Source organism: Equus przewalskii, chromosome 8 (genome assembly GCF_037783145.1).
Source record: "Equus przewalskii isolate Varuska chromosome 8, EquPr2, whole genome shotgun sequence".
NCBI lineage: Eukaryota > Metazoa > Chordata > Mammalia > Perissodactyla > Equidae > Equus > Equus przewalskii.
Genome location: NC_091838.1, coordinates 68,092,527 through 68,115,170, shown reverse-complemented (window position 1 = coordinate 68,115,170; position 22,644 = coordinate 68,092,527). Strand labels below are relative to the sequence as shown.

Here is a 22,644-nt window from a genome sequence, read left to right as displayed (position 1 = left end):
CCAAATTTGGGAAATTTTTAACCATTATTTATTTAAAATATTTTTGGTCCTTCCCTTTCTCCTCGCCTTCTGGAACTCCAGTTATACGTATATTAACCTTTTGCTTTAGCCACAGATCCCTGAGACTGGTTCATTATTTTTCAATCCTTTTGTTCTCTGTTCCTCAGATTGAGTAATTTTGACTGATCTGTCATCGTGTTCACTGACTCTCTTCTCTCACCTCTGCTTGAAAGCACCATTCTGCTTTTAAGTCTATCCAGTTAATTTTAAATTTCAGACAATAAATTTTTCAGTTCTAGAATTTCAGTTTGGTTCTTTTTTATAGTTTCTATTTGAGCATATTTTCATTTATGTCTTTTAATATAATTTTAATTGCTACTTTAAAGTCCTTGTCTTCTGGTTCTAACATTTGAGTTGCTTCAGAATTGGTCACCGTCTTTGTTTTTTCTCCTGAAAATGGGTCACGTTTTCTTGGTTTGTGAAGTACTTTTGAATTGTGTCCTAGTCATTGCTGTGATTAGTATGTTGCAGAGACTCTGGGTTCTGTTTTATTCTTCTGAAAAATATTTATTTCTATTTATTTGCTTTAGCAGGTAATTAATAGTTAGGCTCAAACTGCAGACTCTTGGGCTGCAGCTTAAATCTTCAGTTATTTTACCCTCAGCTGGGAGTTTTCTCTACACATGTATGGTTCACAGGTCAGCCATATGTTGGAACTGAATGTATATATAGAATTTAGGGCTTGTCTGTTCTGACTCTATTCTTTCCAGCTTCCCCTCTCACTCTCCAGTGGCTTTCGTTACTTTGCACTCCCTCTACTGCGTCTTCAGGCCAGAAAGACTGAAGATTTTTTGTTAGAGTTTTAGTTGCCCTGCAGGTTATGGATTGAGGCCTGCCCTCAGGCCAAAGGCTGCAACAAATAGGTAACTTGCTTAGTTCCATTCCTTCTTCCAAGTTTTGACTCCTCTCCAGAATCAACCTATTTTTGGTCATTTTCCAGTGCTTTCAAGTGGTTATGTATTTATCATGTTTTTGTCTATAGTTTATAGTTGTTCTGTGCAAGAGGATTGGTCTGATAGAAGGTGACTCAGCCAATATTGGAAGTAGAACCAGAATTTTTTCAACCTAAAAATGTTTGGAAAATATGGTGTGGTGAAGTACAATCTTAATGGTCATCTTATTACTTAAAAAAATTCAGAAAAAGAGAGAAATTATGATGTATATAATACACACACACACACACACACAAATATAGTCACTGAAAGAGCTGGTTTTTCTAACTCCAAAGTCTGCTTAATAAAACGTTAGATTAGAATACATTTCCATTGTAAGCACAGATAGTTTACCATATGTCAGAAGAAAATCCTTAAGGTTAAGATATATATGCAGTGAGATAAAGCCTCTGGGGTTTATTGTGACTATTTTCAGGGAGATTATATTAGCAGCCATTACATTTTAGAACTTATATAGGTTGCTGAAACCTTGGGCTTGTTTCCAATACCAAGTTCTGTCGTGTATTATATGTCTAATGTTTTTTTACTTCTGAGACATATTTTGTTTTAATTCAGTTAATATATAAAGAAGATAATTTACAGTGTCAAAGTCCTCAAAATAATCAATTTATGATTTAAAAAATTTTTGATGGATACTTTCCAATAAAATTTCCACTTTCTAGGAAATGTTCCCTTCGTGTTTCCTCTTGTTAGTGTTTAGTTCTTTGTGAAGCAGGAGACAAAATCTGTGCTTTGATTTTACTTTAATCTCCGTGCCAGTGGTCTTCCTCCCTGGTCTATCTCCTTTACTTTCTCTTTCTTTCTCTTCCTATCTCTTTAAAAAAATTATTTTTTAATCCTTATGTATAGTTGGGAGGAAGGATTAGGAATGTCGATTACTTATTTGATTTTTTTTCTCTTTACTGCTACACATTATCCATTTGCATAGTCCTTATCCTTGCTTCTTAGGAGTTGTAAAATATTTTAAATGTTTTGCTCAATATGTAGGGAATTTGAAGTAAAAGCAAGGGCTCTGTATACTCTCATTCTATTGGGAAGGTCCTGCTTGTTGAATTTTTAGGTATTTCAAGATGTTCCAGTCAACTGACAAGGACTTCTCCTCACAGTGTGAGAACTGTAGTGATGATGAGAGTAATGCAACTAGCAAATAGTTCTGGTATGTAACCACTTTTGCATGTTTACTTCACCAGAAAACTCTGTGGAGTACAGCGGTATCCTATATTCCTTGTTAAAAATTTAGAAAACCATTTGCATGCTTTCCAAGTAGATTTTGAGGTAATAGTGCTAGTCAAAGAATGGAGAATATATTTTAATCAGATGTAAAATTTTGTAAAGATTAGTGTATCTTCATATCTTAGCTCTTCTAAGCAAGGAAAAACAAAACTTAAACTTGCATTCTTAGAACTTTATGAATAATGTGCTAATTGATTAAACTCTAGATTTTAGTGTATTTCTTATCTTATCTTATTTTATTTTTTGAGGAAGATTAGCCCTGAGCTAATTACTGCCAGTCCTCCTCTTTTTTTTTTTTTGCTGAGGAAGCCTGGGCCCTGAGCTAGCATCTGTGCCCATCTTCCTCTACTTTATATGTGGGACGCCTATCACAGCATGGCATGCCAAGCGGTGCTGTGTCCGCACCCAGGACCCAAACTGGCGAACCCCGGGCTGCCAAGAAGCGGAATGTGTGAACTTAACCGCTGTGCCACCAGGCCGGCCCTATTTCTTATCTTAAAGGCATTATGGTACTATATGCTTTTTTAGTAAAGCAGCATTCACAAATATAAACCATACTCCTTTTTTTATATAGCTTGTCAATGGAGATTTATTTGCTTTTTACGTCTTTTAAACTAAATTCTTTAGTTCTTATGTTTTCTAGATTATAAGTAAATATTGTAGAAAATGTATATCCACTTTGTAATGTGTTTCCTTGGACAGTCTGGTTGTATGAAATGCTTACAGCAGAGTGATCCATGGTGTGGGTTCTTCTCTACAGATTATTAACTAATTCTTTTGGATTGGTTGAGGATAAAGAAGGTAGAATTCTCTGCCATTTTACCATAGCTTATTCTTGTACTTATACAAATGGTGAGGTACTTATTGTTATGAGATTAGGTAGGTTGCTTCTTTGTAATAATTTTTAACTTTTAGATTTAATAACAGCACTTGAAGAAACTTACTTTGATGTATACTTGGGAAAATTTTGTGTGTTTATTATGGCATATATTATGAATAGTATATTGTTACTTGTTGAAAAACACCCTATTATTTTTGGGTCATTTTATTGTGTAGAATATTCTTTATTATCCAGTAGTATAGGCTTCAAAACTCAAAATATTCAATATATTACCAAGGGAGATTGATTAAGGAACAGAACACAATCCGGTGAATTCATTGTTGTAATACATTGCTTTAAAAATGTTATTTTCGTATTTTTAAAGGACATCTACATCTATTTGAATATTCTTTTTTTCCTGTTATCAACGTTTGTGTAATATTTCTTAAGTCATCTAGGGTTGCCATCTTAAAGAAGGATAGCTATAGTTCTGAAGTTTTTTTTTTCTTTTTTACTTGTAATTAATGTAAACGGGCTCATTATATAAATGCAAGGACTTAAAAAACAAAAAGGAAATGATTTACCCAGGGCTATAGAGTCCATGGCAGGCTTGTAACTAAAGCTCAGTTTTGTTTTCTAGCTTTGTAATTTAATCCATACCAAGTAATATTTTCTGTATGGAAACTTTGGTCCATTAACCTAAAGATAATTCATGAATAAACTCTGATATTCTCCCACTTTGTAAATCTGCTGGTATTTTCTTCAATGTAATAATGAAGAAATTATGCTATAGTAACTAATTCTTGCCCCGCACCCTTTTTTTCCCCTTTAGAAAAATTGGAAGCTCCACCACCCACCCCAGGACAGCTGAGATATGGTAATGGTTCTATAATTGTTAAATATTTGTGCATCTATCTTTTGGATTTGAAATAAGTGTATCATTCATTGATAGTACAGGTGTCAGTAAATTAAATCTTTCCAGATAGAGTGGATTATCCTATTTATTGTAATGAAGCAAAATTTTGTAAACTTGGCTTAAGAAGTATCACAATATTATGGAATTTCTAATATTGTTAACTATATCTACTATTGTTTAAATATTATTACCATCTACAAATAGAGATATACTAAGGTAGAGGTTTTCTTAATTCCCAGGAAAAAGGATATGTTTAGTTTGGATTTAAGTTGGGTAATTGCAGAATTAGAATTTCTAGGCTCAAGGTTAGGTAGAAGTGTTCTCTGGTGGAGGAGATACTTCTGGTTTGCTGTTTGTAATAATGAAGAAAGTAAAGTTCATTTAAAACCACTAGGAAGAAGAACCTTGCAATGCTGCTGGTGTTCATTCTTTACTCCATTATCATGGGAATAAATATACAAGGGCTAGCATTGAAGTAATAGAAGACAGTTTGGGATCTTATTATAAAGACAATGGAACAAGAGAATTATTTAACAGTGCAGTGAATGTGAGTAGGTTGTAAGTTAAAGCTAAATATTAGATGTGATTTGCTAACAGCTGCTGAGTTATAGAATAGTGGGAGACCATTACATACTGGAGAGCAAACTTATATGATTTTTAAAAACCCTATTTAATAGCCAGTTCTTTTTTCTCGCAGAGGTAGCTATATCAGAAGTAAGTAACTTGTCTCAATTATCGAAACAATTTAAGAAGTCTTTAAGACTTTTCTTCCTCAGGTAATCTTTTCTGATTCTCCTAGCCTAGATTTATACACTCTATATCTATAGCACTGTGTAATACTATTATCATTTTTTTGGTCATATTAAAATTAAATATTTATATGGCTTTTTATCATACTCAAACTTCTTGAGGCTGGTAACCACATCTTATTTATCTTTGTATCTCACATGCCCAGTGGAGTGTCCAGTACACGTTTATTTTAACTTTTTGAAAATTATAGTTTTTCCTTTGGGTTGAAAATAAATTTTTATTTATAGGACACATTTATTTAGGTCTAAACATAAAAACATGATGTATTTATAGTTCAAAGTCATTATAGCAACGTGCCTTGGTTTCACCGACCAAGTTTTTTACTAGGATAGCAATTAGTCTAATCTTAGTTTAATAGCCTTAGCACCTAATTTTAAGGTATTTGTAACTGGCTAGTTTTAGAGATGCCATCAAATCAACTCCAAAATGTGAAGTACTCCCAAAGGATAGTTACTTTGCCGTGTTTACATTTCAAAGACGATTGAGGTGAATTGGGAGACTTCTCTCAGAGATGTATCTAAACCGCTCTCTCTTCACTGTCAGTGTTTCATTTGTGAATTTTTAAAGTATCATTATACTCTTTTGACCTATCAAATTTGTATTATGTTTTTTGGAAACTAGGATTGTGTGTATGTTTTGGAAACTGCTTATTATAAAATGTTGAATGTCAGTAGCAACTGGACTTAGACAAAAAGTCAAGGAACTAAGACTAGACTCTTTAATTGAAAAATCCCATTTCATTAATGTCCTATTTGACTTTTATCATTTTTAATAGCTTTTAAAATAATAGTCTTTATAATTAAAAAGATGCTGCTTTTTATCTCACTCTTACTTGATAACAAGAAGAAATCTGAAATGACCTAGGATATATACTATTTTCCCTTGATCTTAGCCTTTGATAGTGGTTATAGGTAGAAGTGGTGGTTGTTTTTTGTGGTTTTTTTTTAAATTGCTTGTTAGCTTCCCCTGATTGGTATAGAACTCACTATAGTAATATTAAACTTTCGTAACTACTGGATTATATTTTGGTTATACTTTCTGTAGATTTAACTGCATTAAAAGAAAAAAGACTCTAAAGTCACTGAACACATATAACCAATAGGTTTAAGGGACTGTTTTTTGGATGTAGTATAAAACTCAGATGTTTACCTAAAAAAAAATCCTCAGTTGAACTGATGTTGACTATACCTTGGCAATTTTATAGGTTCATTAGAATAAAGGTTTTTAACTATCCCCAGTTTTTAATCTGTTTCGCAGTCTGCCTTCAATTCTCTCAATCTGGAATTCTCTTCCTTTCCAGGTTAGTGGTACTCGACTTAATTAACAAATGTTTACTGAGCATCTACTATGCACTAGGCATTCTGCAATGTGCTGAAGATGCAAATATGAAAAAAGATGAGCCTAAGTGTATAAAAAATAAATAGATATTAGTTCTTCCTACTTACACTTCTGTTATCTCCAGCCATTCAGATTATGTATTAGATAGATGAAGTAAGATGCACCTCTGGTAGGAAGAGTCCACGTTATATTTTTATTTAAATCAAGTATTTTTTGTGTATAGTTTGTGAAAGCGTTCAGGGTACCAATATGTTGTGAGAGGGGAAAAAAGACTTTGTACACAGATGTCTAGTATAATTGAGATAATCACATTTTTCTTTAGGAAAAAAAAATCACATTTTTGTTTAAAAAATTGTTTAGTGAGTTAAAAGTAACCAAATAGCTTCCCTGAAATGTGATTCAGGGAGTTTATTATTTTTAATATGGAGATCAATTTTATGATATCAGTCTTTAGGTTTAAGAGAGAAGCAAATTGATGTCAATAGCATTAAACAGGTAAAACATGGTATTCATACTCTATGTATGTGCTTATTTGTTCTACCGTTAACTGTATATAATTTGTATGTATGTGTGTGTTACCAGTAAGAAAACACAAAAATCTAACAATTATTTTTACATGTTCTGTGTTTTTTATTTTGTTTTTTCCCCAATGTAGCTTCTACTAGTCGCTAAACTTATAGCAGGAGCAGAATCTTTTTGCTATGGGGAATAGAAAGCAAATTCCAAAGCTTATCAAGTCTATTTAGGAGACTTTAATCATACGGTCTGTTTTTGTCATTTTATAATTATAGAAACCTTAAAGTATATTTTTCTGTTTTTGATGTTTTTCAGTATTCATCCACAATGCGATACCTTTCATAGGGTTTGGCTTTTTGGATAATGCAATTATGATTGTTGCAGTAAGTTCCTTCTCTCACCCCTTCTATTTTGAGTTAATAAATTAATGTGGTCTAAATTTTCCTAATCATTTGCATATTGTAGCTATAAAGTTTAAATTAACATCACAATGAACAAGGCTAGTTTTTATTGTACTTCATGTTAATTAGACTGTAGCTCAATTTTAAGGCGTCATATATATTAATCATTAAGACTTTTGGTAAAGCATTGGCAATAGTAAACATATTTATTAAGTCTATATTATCCTGTTCTAGTTTCAACATTCTTATTAAAGGAAAAAAGTATGTAAAATTTTCTGATATTCTTTAATTGTATCAGCAATTCTCATCACATATATCTATGTTGATTGGTTCCTTGTTCAGTTTTTCCATGCAAAAATATTTTAAAGGGCGTTTTGATATACAGTCTTTCCATTTAATCCAAAGATATTCTGTTTCAATTCATAACACTGTGAATATATCCCTCTTCTGTCTTTGTTCCAGTGTAATGTTAAAAGAAAGTTCTCTGCTGCGCTCATTTTAACCTAAGGGTGTTCTGTAGAAGTGTTGCTTTAGTCTCGGGGATGCTGCTTTACCTTTCTTACTGTTACATGACATCCTTTGTTAATGGATATCAATATTGGGTCCAGGTCCTAAAGTCAGAAATAAGTCCATGATTAAAATGGAAGTCTTCTGACACTGCTCAGTGCTCTAACTACTTCTCTTCACGGACTCTAACTTTAAAAAAGTCTATAAATTCTAACTATTGTGTAGGAGACTGCTCAAAAAAATGGGAATAATTTTAGGATTATTGAGTGTAAGGAAAATACATAGGAGAGATGCAAGGGTGGTTTTTTTTTGGTGTTTTGGAGGTTTTGTGTACTACAGTTGGACATAAAGAGAATGTTTGTTTTCAAAATAGGGATAAAAGTGTAAGTTACATTGTATAGATTATAAAATTTGCTTAAAGAATATCTAAAGTTGGTTCATTCAAGAATGGTTTTCTTCGCTGTCTAGTCACACCTTATGTCCAGATTGATGGGGATCAGATATCCAGAAAGTCTAGCCATTCACTTGGTTGAGGAAACTTACAGGGTTCACATAGCCAGAAGATATACTACTTCATAAACAGTCACAGAACATGAGCTAGCAGGCACACAACTTGAGGATGATAAGCACCCATTGGATGATTCTTTCGCAGAGTCTGGCATGAGCCTCTAAAATATAGTTTCAAAGTGCTAGTTTTTTGACTGATTATGACATTTTCCTAATAGGTATAGAAGAATCAAATTGGCCAATTTATATATCTGTGAATGTGAGAAACTTATTCAACCATTTAGAGCCATACTGCTATTTTTGAAATTACTAAAATCTGAGTTAGTTGGATTATTTAAAGAGTTAATGTAAATCAAATCTAATTGTAAGAAAATGCAATTATGATGAATTTATAAGCTGTATTTAAGACTTAATGTGTTCTTGAATAGATTGTCTGAATTACAGCTTCTCTGGGGCAAATATTTCTTTCAGTTTACATGACACACTCAATATTTTAGATTCTCTTTATTGACAGCTAGTACCCCCCAATACTACCGTCTTAATGATCATTTGTTTTTATCACCTCTATAGGGAAGACCTTAGATATTCAAATGCTGAAAGACTATCCTTGCTTCAGGGAAGTGTTGAGATGATGTATTTTGCGTAAAAAGGGGTACAGAAAGATTTTGAAGAGAGATCAGAATAGAGAAATGAGGTAGCTTCTTAGATACTGAATAAGACCTTCCCAGTGTGGTCTTATCATTTCTTTGAGATAAATATCTAAGTAAGAGATATCTGTGTTTAAATACAGCTACCAACAAAACAAAACACCCACATTCTGGAGTCAAATTACTGTAATGTTGTTTACTGTTTTGTGTTATTCAGGCCTGTGTCTCATTGCTGGTATCACTGAGAGTGGACTATTTTTCCAGGCTGGAGATGCTTGACTCCAATTTAGTAGTGTTTGTTTTTCTTGTTTACATTGAAATCCAGTTTCAGGGACTTATCACTAGTTTTTTATTTATATAATACTCAAATAAATGTTTAAACTACTGGCTTTAATACCTGATTGAGTAATAGGTGTGGGAAAAATATTATCCTGTGATAATTGCAGACTAATTCAGGGACAGGGAAATTTTCCAAAGAGGCTTTGTAATAGACTGCTGAGACTAAAATACATAAATAGTATAACTATGGAATCCATGGAAAGGGAAATCAATGATCATTATTATCTTAAGAATGTTTTTCACCTTTCTATTTTTTTAAACACGGATTGATTGCCTCCTAACGTTGTGGGACAGCCGTCACTGTTTCAAGTTACTTGAGTCTTTTCTATCATGCCACAGGCATCAATGTGTTTTCCTTTTTCCTGTTACTCTCACAGCTGCCACCCTAGTTACTGTCACAAAAACAAATTCCTATATAACTTCTTATAATAGATTTGACCTTTGTTGTTGGCTGCTTTTGATACTAAGCATTTGGTTTCGTAGTTTTTTATTATATTTTTATATTGTCGGGATTGCATTTCATGACTTATATTTTAGTGGTTTTTAAAAGTTGTTTTTCTTACAGTTTAATTAGGATAGAATTTATTAGAATTCTAGAGTAGATTAATTGTATTAAGGTGATGAACCAGGTGTAACTTTTAAGATGACTAGTATTAGATTTATTTATAATTTCTACTTCACCTGTTAACACGAGATTTGGTATAACTATGGGAAAAGTAAAGGCGTGGATAACCCATTGCCTTCACATCAACCCTCACTTTATATGAGGTTTTTCATGCTATTAGAAGGACCTTCAGGCTTCTTAAATTCAGCCAAATGATTAAGCACTTAAATAGTTTTTAAATACATGTATTGCACGCAGGTTCTTCGTGGGTCGTTCCTAATGATTCATTGCTATTAAAGATGCTGTATTTATTTTTTATACACTGTAGTTGTCAGGTGCTTCCCTTCTATATCAATGCTCCAGTTCTTTTTTTTTTGGCCTTCATGTATAAAGATACACATCTTCATTCTTTGGGCTTATTATTTTCTTCTTCAGAAATCTATGTCTTTGGGTAATTCTTTACAAGTAATTTTGAGTGCCTAGGAGACTTGTACATCAGTCTGTTTGGTCCATACTCTATAAGAATTGTATTTTAAGGGGGTGGAAACAAAACGCCTAGAGGAAAGAAAATTGAAGAATACTTAACTCAGCTTCTCTTTAATTTCGTAAATAATTGAGGAAGGCAATATTTCTACATATCAGATAGGGCATTCTTTTTTTTTTTTCTCCACAAATATCATTGAGATTTAAAAATTTTTTTAGAAATTTTCAAGCATCAGTGTTCAAAAGTGTTTTTGAAAATTAAGTCCACTTACAGCAGCATTGCCCAAGGATTAGAACTTAATTAGCACAAAAGATCCTAGGATTTCTTCTTTATTCTATCTAATAACCCATTAGAACAGTTTAGTCTTCTTCACTTCAGTTCCTTCTCTTTAAAGTAGATGTAAAAATACGAGCCCCTCTTTTCTTCAGAAGAATGCGATAGATGTACAGTCTTAAACTCTGTCAATAAGTAAATTCAGTGGAAATATAATGGAGCCTCATTTTTGCTGTAGCTCTATTGTATTAAATGCTATTGTTGCTAATCAATGAATCATAGAGCCTCACTAATTAACAGTTAAAGAACTAAGTGATAGAGGGATAATTTTTGAAGTCTCTGTCTCTTGAGGTTCCTAGAAACTGGTTTAGTGTGTCTTTTTAACCTGTTATAGAGTAAATAACAATCATATAGACATGTCATTGAGAATTTAAAATTTAGATGAGTTAGTTGTCTTTGTGTTCGATGAGCTTTAAAACCTGTTTTCCCTGTGGTAGGAAAATATAAATTCTAGGTTCTTAATGATGAATTGTATTGCCATATGTGTTGCTGTTTTTTTATTTTTATGAAAGCCTAATTTTAGTGAATAAAATGTTGATGCTATTTCTGCATGAATGCATATATTTAATAATTAAGTGAATTACTGCATCATATGTGCATATTTTGTGCATATAATTTTGCCCCAAGAACATGTTGGTTTAACTGTTTTATTTGTTTTTGTTAACGCTTTGCATTTCTTTTATAGTCACTTTAGCTTTAATTTTTAAGATTAATTTCTTTGTATCATTTTTCAGGGAACCCATATTGAAATGTCTATTGGAATTATTTTGGGAATTTCAACTATGGCAGGTATTTAATAATAGTAATGTTATTCCATTGTCTGTATATTTATAAAACATTTCAATAGGTTAGGTTTAGAAGAGGATAATTTATTTGAATGAGTTTACTCATTGAAATCTTTATTAGTTTATCTCCTTAATCCTCTTCCTCTAATTCTTGTGAATGTAGCACTTTTTTTGGTGAGAAATTTTAGGTGCTTTATGTTAGTTAATGGTAACAATAATCTACTATATTATGTTTAAAAAAAGTTCCTCTCTTTATTCGTTGTTACCTCAAAACCTTTCTACTTCTATTACATTGTTTATTTTCAAGTTGGGTAGAAAAATCAAGGAAGGCAATACAAGAATGAAAATCTAGTTTGGTTCTATCTCCTTCTTTCTCCCCCGTTAACCACTCTATTCTTCATGACGGTGAAATTTGGGAATGGTTCTGTGTTATGTTTATTGTATAGAACATAGGAAGTAGATGAGTTAATGAAAGAGACGTCTCTTCTCCTTGATTGTCTTGAATTTCAGAGCTGTACATATGGCTTTATTCTTTAACTTCGAAATATTCAGATTTCCTTGAACAAATATTATCTGAAAGTTACAACTACAAAATATTGTACAGGTGTTTTAATATTGAAGCCAAAATGGAAACTGGCTGCCACAACAGAAGAAATCTGCTGCCTGATGGAGGTGGACTGCTCTCCCCTCAGAAGCATTGTGTTCTATTTTGAAATCTTGAGATTCATAGCTACCCAATGAGTCACTTTGGATATAGTCGTTGTCATTTGAGAAATGTGATACCTCTTCCAGACCAGTGCTTTATTGATTTTATAGTGATGTATTATAATGATTTTTCTGACTCCATGTAACAATTCACTTGTCCATTTTTCATTCTTTTAGCTGCTGCTTTGGGAAATCTTGTGTCAGATTTAGCTGGACTTGGGTAGGTTCATTCATTTATTCATCTGTGCATGTGTATACTTATTTGTTGTCTTTCTCTTCTCCATTCTCCTTTAATTGAGAAGTATATTAAAAAAAGGGAACATTTATTTTTCTTCTTCTTCTTCTCTCCAAAGCCCCCAGTACGTAATTGTATATTCTAGTTGTAGGTTCTTCTAGTTCTGCTATGAGGGACGCCACCTCAGCATGGCCTGATGAGCGGTGCCATGTCCATGCCCAGGATCCAAACCAGAGAAACCCTGGGCTGCTGACATGGAGTGTGCAAACTTAACCACTCGGCCACTGGGCTGGCCCCAGGGACATTTTTTTAAATGTGTTTTAGAACTAAATTTTTTAATTTAATATTTCTAAATCTTTGGTGTGCATCAGCTATAGACGGTGTAGAAACCTGGGTCACACCCCAGTCATAAGAATTAGTGTCTCTGGGGATAGGGCCCTGACATTTGTGTTTAATAATCTTCTCAAGCAATTCTGATAAATGCAAAAAATTTTTCTAAAACTACTATACTGTAAGCAGAGTTGAATTTTCATTTACTGAAGTATTTATATGTATTTTATAGTCATTTCTAAGTGTGAGACAGGATTAAAAGTAAGAACCCCTATCATTATTCCACCCCACCTCCTCCCACTAAGCCCAAATATAAGAGAGATGGCTCAAATGTGAGCATACTGACTGGGCATGTTTTCTGGAGAGAGGAATTTTCAAAGGGAATAAAGGCCAAAGCATACACAGGTTTGGCTGGTTTTTGCTCTTTGTATCCCTTGTGGCAGGAATGATGAAATAAACCGGGAATGTCTACTTAGAAAAGGCCGTCTTTCTTTCTGTCTGTTTTTACACTCTCTCTTCCAAGCGGCAGATGGCCTGGGCTGCTTGCTGAGCTGGGGGAAGCCTGGAAGTATAAATTAGACTAAATTGGCATTAATTATTGTGATAAACATGCTCTCTCTTGCTCAGTCTTTGGTTGTGCTTCTTCCTTCCTTGGTTCATTAGAGTGGTGAGTTTTGAGATTTGGATTTGGGTCTAATAGAAGTCGACTTAGCCCTATAATCTAGGCAAAGGCAGCTTTCTAAGTGATCTAACCCTGTGTACTAGATTTCTGCACTGGAGTTTGGGCCCAAACCTGCTGTTAAAAACAAAGTTTCTTTGCTTCTGGGCCAAGACAGAAATTTTATATTCCTGGAATTCCTGGCGTAAATCTGTGATGATATTGCCTCTTAAACATTTCCATTTCCCAGTTTCCAATATTGAGGTTAATAATGATAATATTATAGCTACTGTATTTAATAGAAACAAATGATCTAAGAGATTTTAAGGTCATTTAGTTTCAGATCACATCATAAAACAATTATTTTTAATTAGAGATAAAGATTTTGTTGAATCTTTATATTTAAGAACTGTTTCTCCTCTGCCTTTTAAAAAAATGTTAAATAAACAAATACTACGTTTTATCGATTCTCAGATCCACAGTTTTTTTTAGAACTTAACATATCTGACTTTGGGATCCATCATATAATTGATTATAGGCACAGTTTAATTGGCAATTTTCTTTCTTACTGTTCATAAAGTAAGATTGTATCTGGTAAATGATGGCAATTTAGAATTGATAAATATTTGAGATTGCCCTAAAAATTCTGGGCTGTTTTCGTTTGTGTGTAAATCTGATACATTTTGGAAATTTTTGCTTTCTGATGACAGTTATTAATTTATACCATATGTTAAAGTGCTTGCTTTGAATTTGGAATAAGTGCATTAATTGTAATTGCTGTAAAAAATTTTTACATTAACTTGAATTGGTCTTTTTAAAGTAATGGTAGAGAATAATTGCTCTAAGTCAATTAATTTACCTATGTATTACGTATATTAATATGAAAATATTTTTAAACTGAATATATTTATACACAAAAAACAAAAGCTGTAAAAAATGTTTACACCATTTCTAGAGTGCCAATTACAGGTTTCTCTTTGTAGTAATTAGTTTTATTATCTGAGGACATTTGTGTCTCTCTTTAAAAACTTATATTCTGTCCTCTTGTATTTTTAAAGACTTGCAGGCTACGTTGAAGCTTTGGCTTCCAGGTTAGGCCTGTCAATTCCTGATCTCACACCCAAACAAGTTGACATGTGGCAGACACGTCTTAGTACACATTTGGTAAGTACCCTATAGGGTTTATGACGTTGGATTTGGGAAGCCAGAACAAGATGCTGTATATTTCAGTCCCCTGAGCAATTTGAGACTAAAATTGATTAGAGTGGCATTTTTAACAAAAATTGTTCAAACCCTGGGAGTTTTCAGAAGAACAGTAAATTTTATTGACTCTTTATTTTTTGTAGGTGTACTTGATTTTTTAAAAATTCTTTATATGATTCAGTTAATGTTGAGGAGTATTAGTTATGTGCTAGAAAGTGAAGAACATAAAATGAATAATAAACTGTATTTCTTTTTGAGGATTGTTTAGGTAGAGAACCAGACATAATTGTTTATAATGTAAACAAATTATAATTTAGTGACAGATGCAGTAACAGAATTATGCACTAGATATAGCAATAGCACAAGTAAGAGAATTAATACTTTGTGGGGAGAAATTTATTTTGGTGGAGAGATTTCATGGCAATTATTTAATCTAAGCTGATTTTTTAATTATCGATGAGACATTTACTAGTGCATCAGAGAATCCCAAGTATATTGACTAGTAAGTAGAAGAGCATGATAAAAACAAGGTGTGTTCAGAGAAATACATGAAATTAGGTCTTCCTGAGATATAATATGTAGTAGTTGTGGATAAAAATAGAAGTAGAAAACAGCATTGGAAAAGTCAGTATTGATCAGACAGGAAAGGTATTTTCCTGTCTGTATAAGCTATACTGAGGAGCTTGAACCTCATACCCAGGTGATGGAGTGGTAGTGAAAAATTTTATATAGGAAGGAAACTGGGGGGATCATGATGCCACCAATTAAGAAGAAAAGGAGGAAGAACAAGTTTGTAAGGGAAGATATGAGTTCTGTTTGGGGCATGTTGATTTGAGATGATACTAGGACATTCAAGTAGTGACACCGAGTAGGCATTTGGATTAAAGGTCAAGAATCAGAGAGGTCTGAGTTAGAGATGATGGGTATTATCATTCATTCATTCAACAAATATTTATTGTTTACCTACTATATGCAGTGTACAGATCTAGGAGTTTTGAATATAGGGTTGACAAAACAAGATCTTTTTTCTTGTGATCTTTCTAGCAAGGAAAAGATAGGCAATTAAAAAATCTGACAAATCTGACAAGCCACCAGTGGCCTAGTGGTTAAGTTTGGCGCACTCCACTCTGGCAGCCTGGGTCCGGTTCCTGGTGTGGACCTACACTACTCATCTGTCAGTGGCCATCTCTGGCGGCAGCTCATATACAAGAGGAAGATGGGTAACAGATGTTAGCTCAGGGTGGCTCTTCCTCAACACAAAAAAAGAGGAAGATTGGCAATAGATGGTAGCTCAGGACAAATCTTCCTCAGCAAAAAATCCCCAAATCGGACAAAATATTTAGTATATTAGAAGTTCACAAGTGTTATGGGAATTAAAGTAAAAAAGAAAGCCAGGCAAGGTAAGAGAGATTGGGAGTGCTAGGATGGAGACAGATTGCAGTATTAAATAGGAGGATCACCACAGACCTCACTGAGATGGTAGGTGATAGTTAGAACCATGGGAGAAGGTGAGATTGTGTAGGGCAGTGGTTCTCGAAGTTTGATGCTAGGATCAGCAGGATCAGCATTACCTGGGAACTTGTTAGAAATGCAAATTCTCAGGTTCCACCTTAGACCTGTCTATTGCTGTGTAACAAATATATATCCGTATCCTGCAATTTGTAGATAAATTGAGGTGAAGCTAGCTAGCTAATACCAGCCAGAGTGGTTGAGGAATAAGGATAATCCAACATTCTAGCAATTTGGCTTAACGTTTTAGCACTACAGCTGGGATCAAAAGAGGAATTTTTTCCTGGGGGTCTCCTTTTCTCACTAATTGATAATTCTGTTTTCTTGCTATATTATAAGCAGATCTACTTCCCTTCTTCTATGATGAAAGCACGTCAATTACCGAATTAGTGTGTGTGTATATATAGAGAGAGAAAGCAAGAGAGTGTGTATGTGTGTGTGTATATTTTGATAAATCTCCCACCAGCATATGGAGTGAGTCTATTCCTTAGTTGTTGACTCTGCTTTTTTATGTTAGGATCCAATCTTCTACTCTGTAACATAGCATTTGGTTACATACAACCTGAAGTAGTTGAAGTTAGTGATCAGCCATCTATTCATGACATAAACTAACTCTGAAATTCACCCATAATAGAATACCTGCCAATACACATGCAAGTTCCAACTGACATAGGCTGTATTTTAAATCCTCATTTGTAATTTGGTTGTTTGAAACTTGGAAAATTCTTTCTTGCAGAACAATATTATAGATGTACTCAAGTTCTCAGGTTAGCCCTAATGCAGTTAACTGTAGAGCCTAGAATATCATAAATACCTGATAATAATGTATAAGTAGCTGTTTTACAATGGAAAAATATGTTTCAGGTTCTGGATCAGGCAGCCAGAAAAGGATATCCCACTTTTTTCCTCCCTCTCTGCCCTACTGACCTTACGCCTTGTTGAGATAACCGGGTTGAAACTCATTGACTGGCATTCCTAAAGTGAGGGAGGAGGAAAGCTTTGGTTTCCACTGACAATAGTAACAGGCATTCTAACAGAATGGGTGGGCAGTGGAAGTGGAGCCTGTTAGCAATGATTGTTCATTGTATATGGGGAAGTCAGGAATCTAAGATATAGTCTCTCTAAGCAAATGTAAATGAGTGTAAATGTTGTCTAAGGTCAAAATAAGAGTCTAGGATTAATGTAATGCATCCGGAATGAGGAAAATTTCTGCTTACTAAAACTGTAGGAGTGGTGCCTTTTAAAATTTGATGTGATGAAAATGACAAATCTATCAAAGCACGAGCACACCACCAACTACCACTGACAACAAAAAGCCAAATAACAGAATTGAAATGTTTTTATGCAAGCTCTTATCAAAACATTAATGTCTACTGTTGAAATTTGTTAGAAAAACTATAAGATCTGATACATAAATGGACAATGTATAGGAAAAGACATTTTATTCAAGACTGTGCATTATGTAGGTATCATAGCATCTGTAATCTTTGATAGAACTTACTTTGTCTTTCTCTGTATAACTGACTGGAAGTTCCTGGAGGAGAGAGACAGTCCCTGTCTCTCTGGTATTTAGCACAGAGTTTGACACATAGTAGATTCTCTATAAATGTTTGTATGAAGTAATGAAATTTAATTGAAAAGTGTTTGACCTTAATAGTCATCATAGGAATGATTAGGCTCACCTGTGAGGGGACGGACTATAATTAGTTTTTGGGGTGGTGAACATGATGTAATCTACACAGAATTAAAAATATATTACGATGTACATCTGAAAGCTATATAATGTTATAATCCATTGTTACTGCAATTAAAAAATTAAAAAATTTTTTTAAAAACACCAGTTACAAAAATGAAATTTAAAAAATTTTCATGATGTAGGAGAGGTTGCAGAAAAATTGGTGTGTATATGTACATACATATATTATAATTGGTATATGTATGCATTTGCAGTTTTGTCTAGAATTGACAGCATGGCAATACCCTGTGAATATGCACAAGTATTCATATTATTTGATTTTTAAATAAATCATTGAGGAAGAACTATACACAGAAATGTTTATTGTTATACCACTTATAATGGTGAAAAAGCAGCAATGATTTTTAATGGTAGAGAGAGCTTTCAGTAGATTATAGGCTCATCAATTCGGTGGAGTTTGAAAGTTTTTATATTAAGTTTATGAAACAGTTTGGAAAAGAGCTTATTGTAACATATGTGGCTGTGGGCGGAGGATGGAGGCAGAAACCAAAGCTAAGTTTACATAAAGCTTAACCCTATGCATAATGAGGTATCCAGGGGGATAAATATTGAAAAGGAGTATATACGAAGGGGAGCAAATCCAGATATATTGAGAGTACTTGGTGAGGTTTTTTCCTGTCTCTCTGGCTTCTGACATTAAAATATATGTACAATTTTTAAAAAGTGTTTTTCTACTTGAGTATTTCTCTGCTGTTATTTTTGTGACCATTTGAAAAAAATTTCCTGGTTGCTTTGAACTTTAAGTGTTATTTGTTCCAGAACCTTTTTGTAGCTTATTTTAATCTTTAACCTGCTATGATAAACGAAATGCAGTCACAGTTGAATTTTATAGTACCTGATAATTGCTTAGCAAGGATTCCTCTTACAGGGATAAAATAACTTTAAAACATGTTTTCTTCTTTCCTTAGGGCAAGGCTGTTGGGGTGACTATTGGCTGCATTCTAGGGATGTTTCCTTTGCTTTTCATTGGAGGAGGTGAAGAAGATGAAAAACTGGAAACGAACAATTCAGCCTCTTAGAAAACCTATAAAAGATGTAAACTAATGTACCTCAATTATTAAGTATGCTGTCACAGCATTTAGGAATTAAGACAGTTAACAGTGTATAGATATGGGATCAAATAATTCAGCATGTATTATGGAAAACACTAACTTATTGTGGCTTGGTTTTCTTAGGACATCTTTTTAAAAACCCTGTTTAGTATCTTTGTGTAAATTGTTGAAATGCTTTTTCATCAACGGCAGTCAACATTTTACCTTTTCTTTCCCTTTCTTTCCATATCAAAATATCATTTAAGTATCAGTCATTGATGTCCTGTACTGACTTGGGGTTTGCTTATGTGTTACTTAACGTGTGTGCGTGCATGAAAGCATTTTCTGTTGTTGTTGTTATCGTTGTTGTTCCCTGTGGTTACAGCTCAACCTTAAGATTTTTTTCCAAATTAAGATGTTTAATATCAGTTAAAGATTTTCTTGACTCTTTTTTTTTTTTGGCAACATCAATTTTGTACTGTTTCACAGTAAACATTTACAATCATATAATTTCAGTCATTTTTTTGAAACTCTCACATCTATTCAAAATGGATGCAGACGTTAAGTATTTATTACTCATTTTAATTTTCTGACCTTAGTGTCTCAAGAGCCAAAGGTTAATAAGAGTGAGCAGTTATGGAGTCTCCCTACTACATAAAACCGTGTATGTTAATAAGTGTATTATTTTGAGTTGATGTTTTTACTTTTAATTTGTCGATTTTAAATTACATGATGGTTTCTGACTGCCGAGGGGAAAAATGATTATTTTAGGATATTTTTAATGGGGATTGTGGAATTAGGGGGGAACTAAGGGATTTGACATGATTCTTGGAAATTAAGAGGCTAAAAAATTTTTTTACAAGAAGTAGAAAATGGGAATTGTCAAGAAAGTTTGTGGTGTAAGTGGTGACATTGAAATGATGTTTGCGAAGTTAATGAGATACAAATTATACTGTTTGGGAAAGATTTTTTCCCCCAAAATGTCATCTTCTCATCTGAATTGAATGACTCTGAGTACTCCATTATAATCCTGACATCATTGTATCTTGTTTACTGAATTTTGTTTCTGGATAACTAGTAAGTTTGAGGTTTAACTAAATATTTTATGTTTTGCTTTTTGCTGTGTATAGACTAGTAGTCAAATGTTACATGAGAAGAAATCCTCTCTCCCTGTTTTGGTCTTTTTTCTTCTTTTGGTATTTAAAGCATATTCTAGATTGAAGTTACTTATTTCCAGTCTTGTATATGGCACATAACAACAACAAATATCTGACTTAAACATAACTGTGTATGCATTATAAATTTTCATTTTATGAACCCTTAAAATTTGTTAGTATGTGGTCTATTAAAACATGCTAAAAAATTACTCTTACTTGTAAGAGTAATTAAACACATCGTGGAGGAGAAAAACTGAAATTAAAAGTACCATTTGGGCCACTGAAATTATGAATGTTGGTAAATAGATGCAAAAGAAAGGAAGCTTATAAGATGGCTGTATTTACAGCTACCTTATTTTACAGTTTTATTTGCACATATTTACTTTGAGCTCTTATTTTCAGAGGAGCTGTTTTTCCCCACAAGGCAATTTATTATAAATTCTCTTCTGTGCCCTTCAAAATAGTTTAGTGTTGTACTTTAATCATAGATTTTTGATGGGAAAAACAAGAAAATAAGTCATATAACATTAAAATAAATATGTAATGTTGTTATATACAAATAATGTGACAATCTCATTTGATCAAATTAGATTTATAGAACTTGACATCTTAAACAGAATTGTGGTTTGTATCTTCCACATAATACCACATACAAACCAAAAAAAATTTTATTATCATTTCAGATGATAGGATTAGAGTACTTATTTTTTTAGATTTTATTTTTCCTCTTTCTCCCCAAAGCCCCCCGGTACATAGTTGTATATTTTTAGTTGTGGATTCTTCTAGTTGTGGTATGTGGGATGCCACCTCGGCGTGGTTTGATGAGCGTTGCCATGTCGGTGCCCAGGATCTGAACCGGCGAAACCCTGGGCCACCAAAGCAGACCATGCGAACTTAGCCACCTGGCCACGGGGCTGGCCCCTAGAGTACTTATTTTTAAAAACTTTTTGTTTGTAAATGTCCAAGTGCTTTTGTCCCTACCTGGTATATTGCCAGTCCTTTCTGTTTTCTAAAAAAGTATTTTATTGAGGTGCTTAAATTTTCTTCTTATTAATCAAATCCCACATCCACAAACCTTGCCTGTGAGTTTAGAAAGGGCTTTTGATTATTGCTTTCTTTGTTTTGCTCTTGAAAATAACCCAGCCCTCCAGAATCGTTCAGTTTAACTGAACATCTGCAGAATTACTTAAGGTGTCAAAACATGGAATATATACCCTTTGTATTGAAAGATATTTTAACTTATGCACACAGTAAAAATTTGCTTCATTAATTTTCAAAAAATTGAGCCCTTTTGTCTTTAACCTAAGGTACACGTATTTTCAAGATCTTATTCTAAACTAGTATGGTGCTTTGCACAAAGTGATTTCTGAAAAATTGTTCCCTTTAAGATAATGACTTCATATATCATTGTTTCATGTTACTTGTCACAAAGAACCTTATTTCAGATTGAAACTGGAATTCTTATTTCTCATATTAGTCATCTTTGTTGGGGGCACTATATATATGATTAAATGCAACATGAGCTACTTTAGTACTGTTCGTTTGCAATTCATGTTGTCCATGTATTATGATTTATTGACTTGTTGATGCATGTAAATTGGGTATATTTTGTTGCCACTGTATGTTAAATAGTGACCAATGTTTTTACAAAGGAATTGAACAAAAAAAAAAATCTTTTAAGAAATTTGGAATGTGGTTTTGATTTTGAAATTTGATTTTCTTCCTAATCGCAGAAGCCCCTGGTTATCCTGTCGCTAAAGGAAATAGAATTAATAAATGCAGGTTTGTTACAGGATTGTGGCAATGTCACTGAGACAGTAAAATGGAACTATTTATCACCTCCCTGAAATCCACACTTGAGATACAAAATTACAGATTATGAGAGAAGAACCATGCCATATTGAGATAATTTGATCTTAATAGGCTGTCAAAAAAAAGCTCTATAAGAGAGATTGGCATAAATCACACTGATGGGTATTTACAGCAGTGATATCCAAGCCTTATATATAATAATGCCTCATTTGCTTACTTCTTTTCTCTAGAAGGTGTTTTGAAGACACTAGAAGTTTATGTTTCACACTAAAAGTTTGTGTAAACCATTTTGAAGTAAATCTTCCTAATTTTAGAATTATATTTTCTCACCATCTTAAAAGAGTGTCTTAAATATAATGTAATCTTTTTCTTAGTGACTAAATATCATCTTCATGGGCATTATTGTGCTGTAATGCAGTACCTCAGGAATCTGGTTTTTGTAGTTTCTCACTTTCCTCCCATTTTTTTGCTGCTCTCACTTCTGGCAACTGCTTTATCTTTCTAATTTGCTGCTTCTTGGCTGTATGGACTTAGAAACTAGGTAGCCAATCTTACCATAAATTATTTGGAAAGTATTAGACAGTAAGCTATGGAGCCTCAATGAAATGGTGATGATGGTGATGATGATGATGATGATGATGATGATGATGATGATAAGTATAATGTTAGCTCCCTATTAAGCACTTATTTGTTGCTATGTACTGTAGTATTTTACACACAGTACACTTAATCGTTTTAACAACAACGTTAAGTTGGTGCTGTTATTATCCCTATTTCATATTGGGCAAATTGAAACATGGAGAGGTTAATTTGCCTGTGATGTCACTACTAGTAAGTGGACTGGAATCCAGCTTGGTCCAGGTGTAAAGCCTGTGTTCTTGACTGCTGTGCAGTAGGGACATCAGTTGCACGGGCTTTGTAATGTTTGTTCTCTGCTTCCTTTTTACCTCTGTAGAGTCATCTTCTCATCTATAACCTAAGGGAATTGTACTTAT

The 22,644-nt window shown here is 33.4% G+C and overlaps 1 protein-coding gene across 5 annotated transcripts in view; it reads left to right on the top strand.

Annotated features, from left to right (window-relative positions):
* Positions 1-21,632, top strand: part of TMEM65 (transmembrane protein 65) — a 49,203-nt gene extending 27,571 nt beyond the window's left edge. For 2 of the 5 annotated variants that reach the window (XM_070632036.1, XM_070632037.1), the window contains 7 exons: positions 2,074-2,169; positions 3,899-3,943; positions 6,962-7,029; positions 11,203-11,257; positions 12,136-12,178; positions 14,240-14,345; positions 18,558-21,521. In XM_070632036.1, the coding sequence (XP_070488137.1) occupies positions 2,074-2,169; positions 3,899-3,943; positions 6,962-7,029; positions 11,203-11,257; positions 12,136-12,178; positions 14,240-14,345; positions 18,558-18,668 (524 nt within the window). In that variant the 3' untranslated portion in view covers positions 18,669-21,521. Of the gene's footprint in view, positions 1-2,073; positions 2,170-3,898; positions 3,944-6,961; positions 7,030-11,202; positions 11,258-12,135; positions 12,179-14,239; positions 14,346-18,557 lie in introns of all 5 variants that reach the window. The other 3 variants (XM_070632038.1, XM_070632035.1, XM_070632039.1) reach the window with 2 other exon arrangements.
* Positions 21,633-22,644: the final 1,012 nt, after the last annotated feature.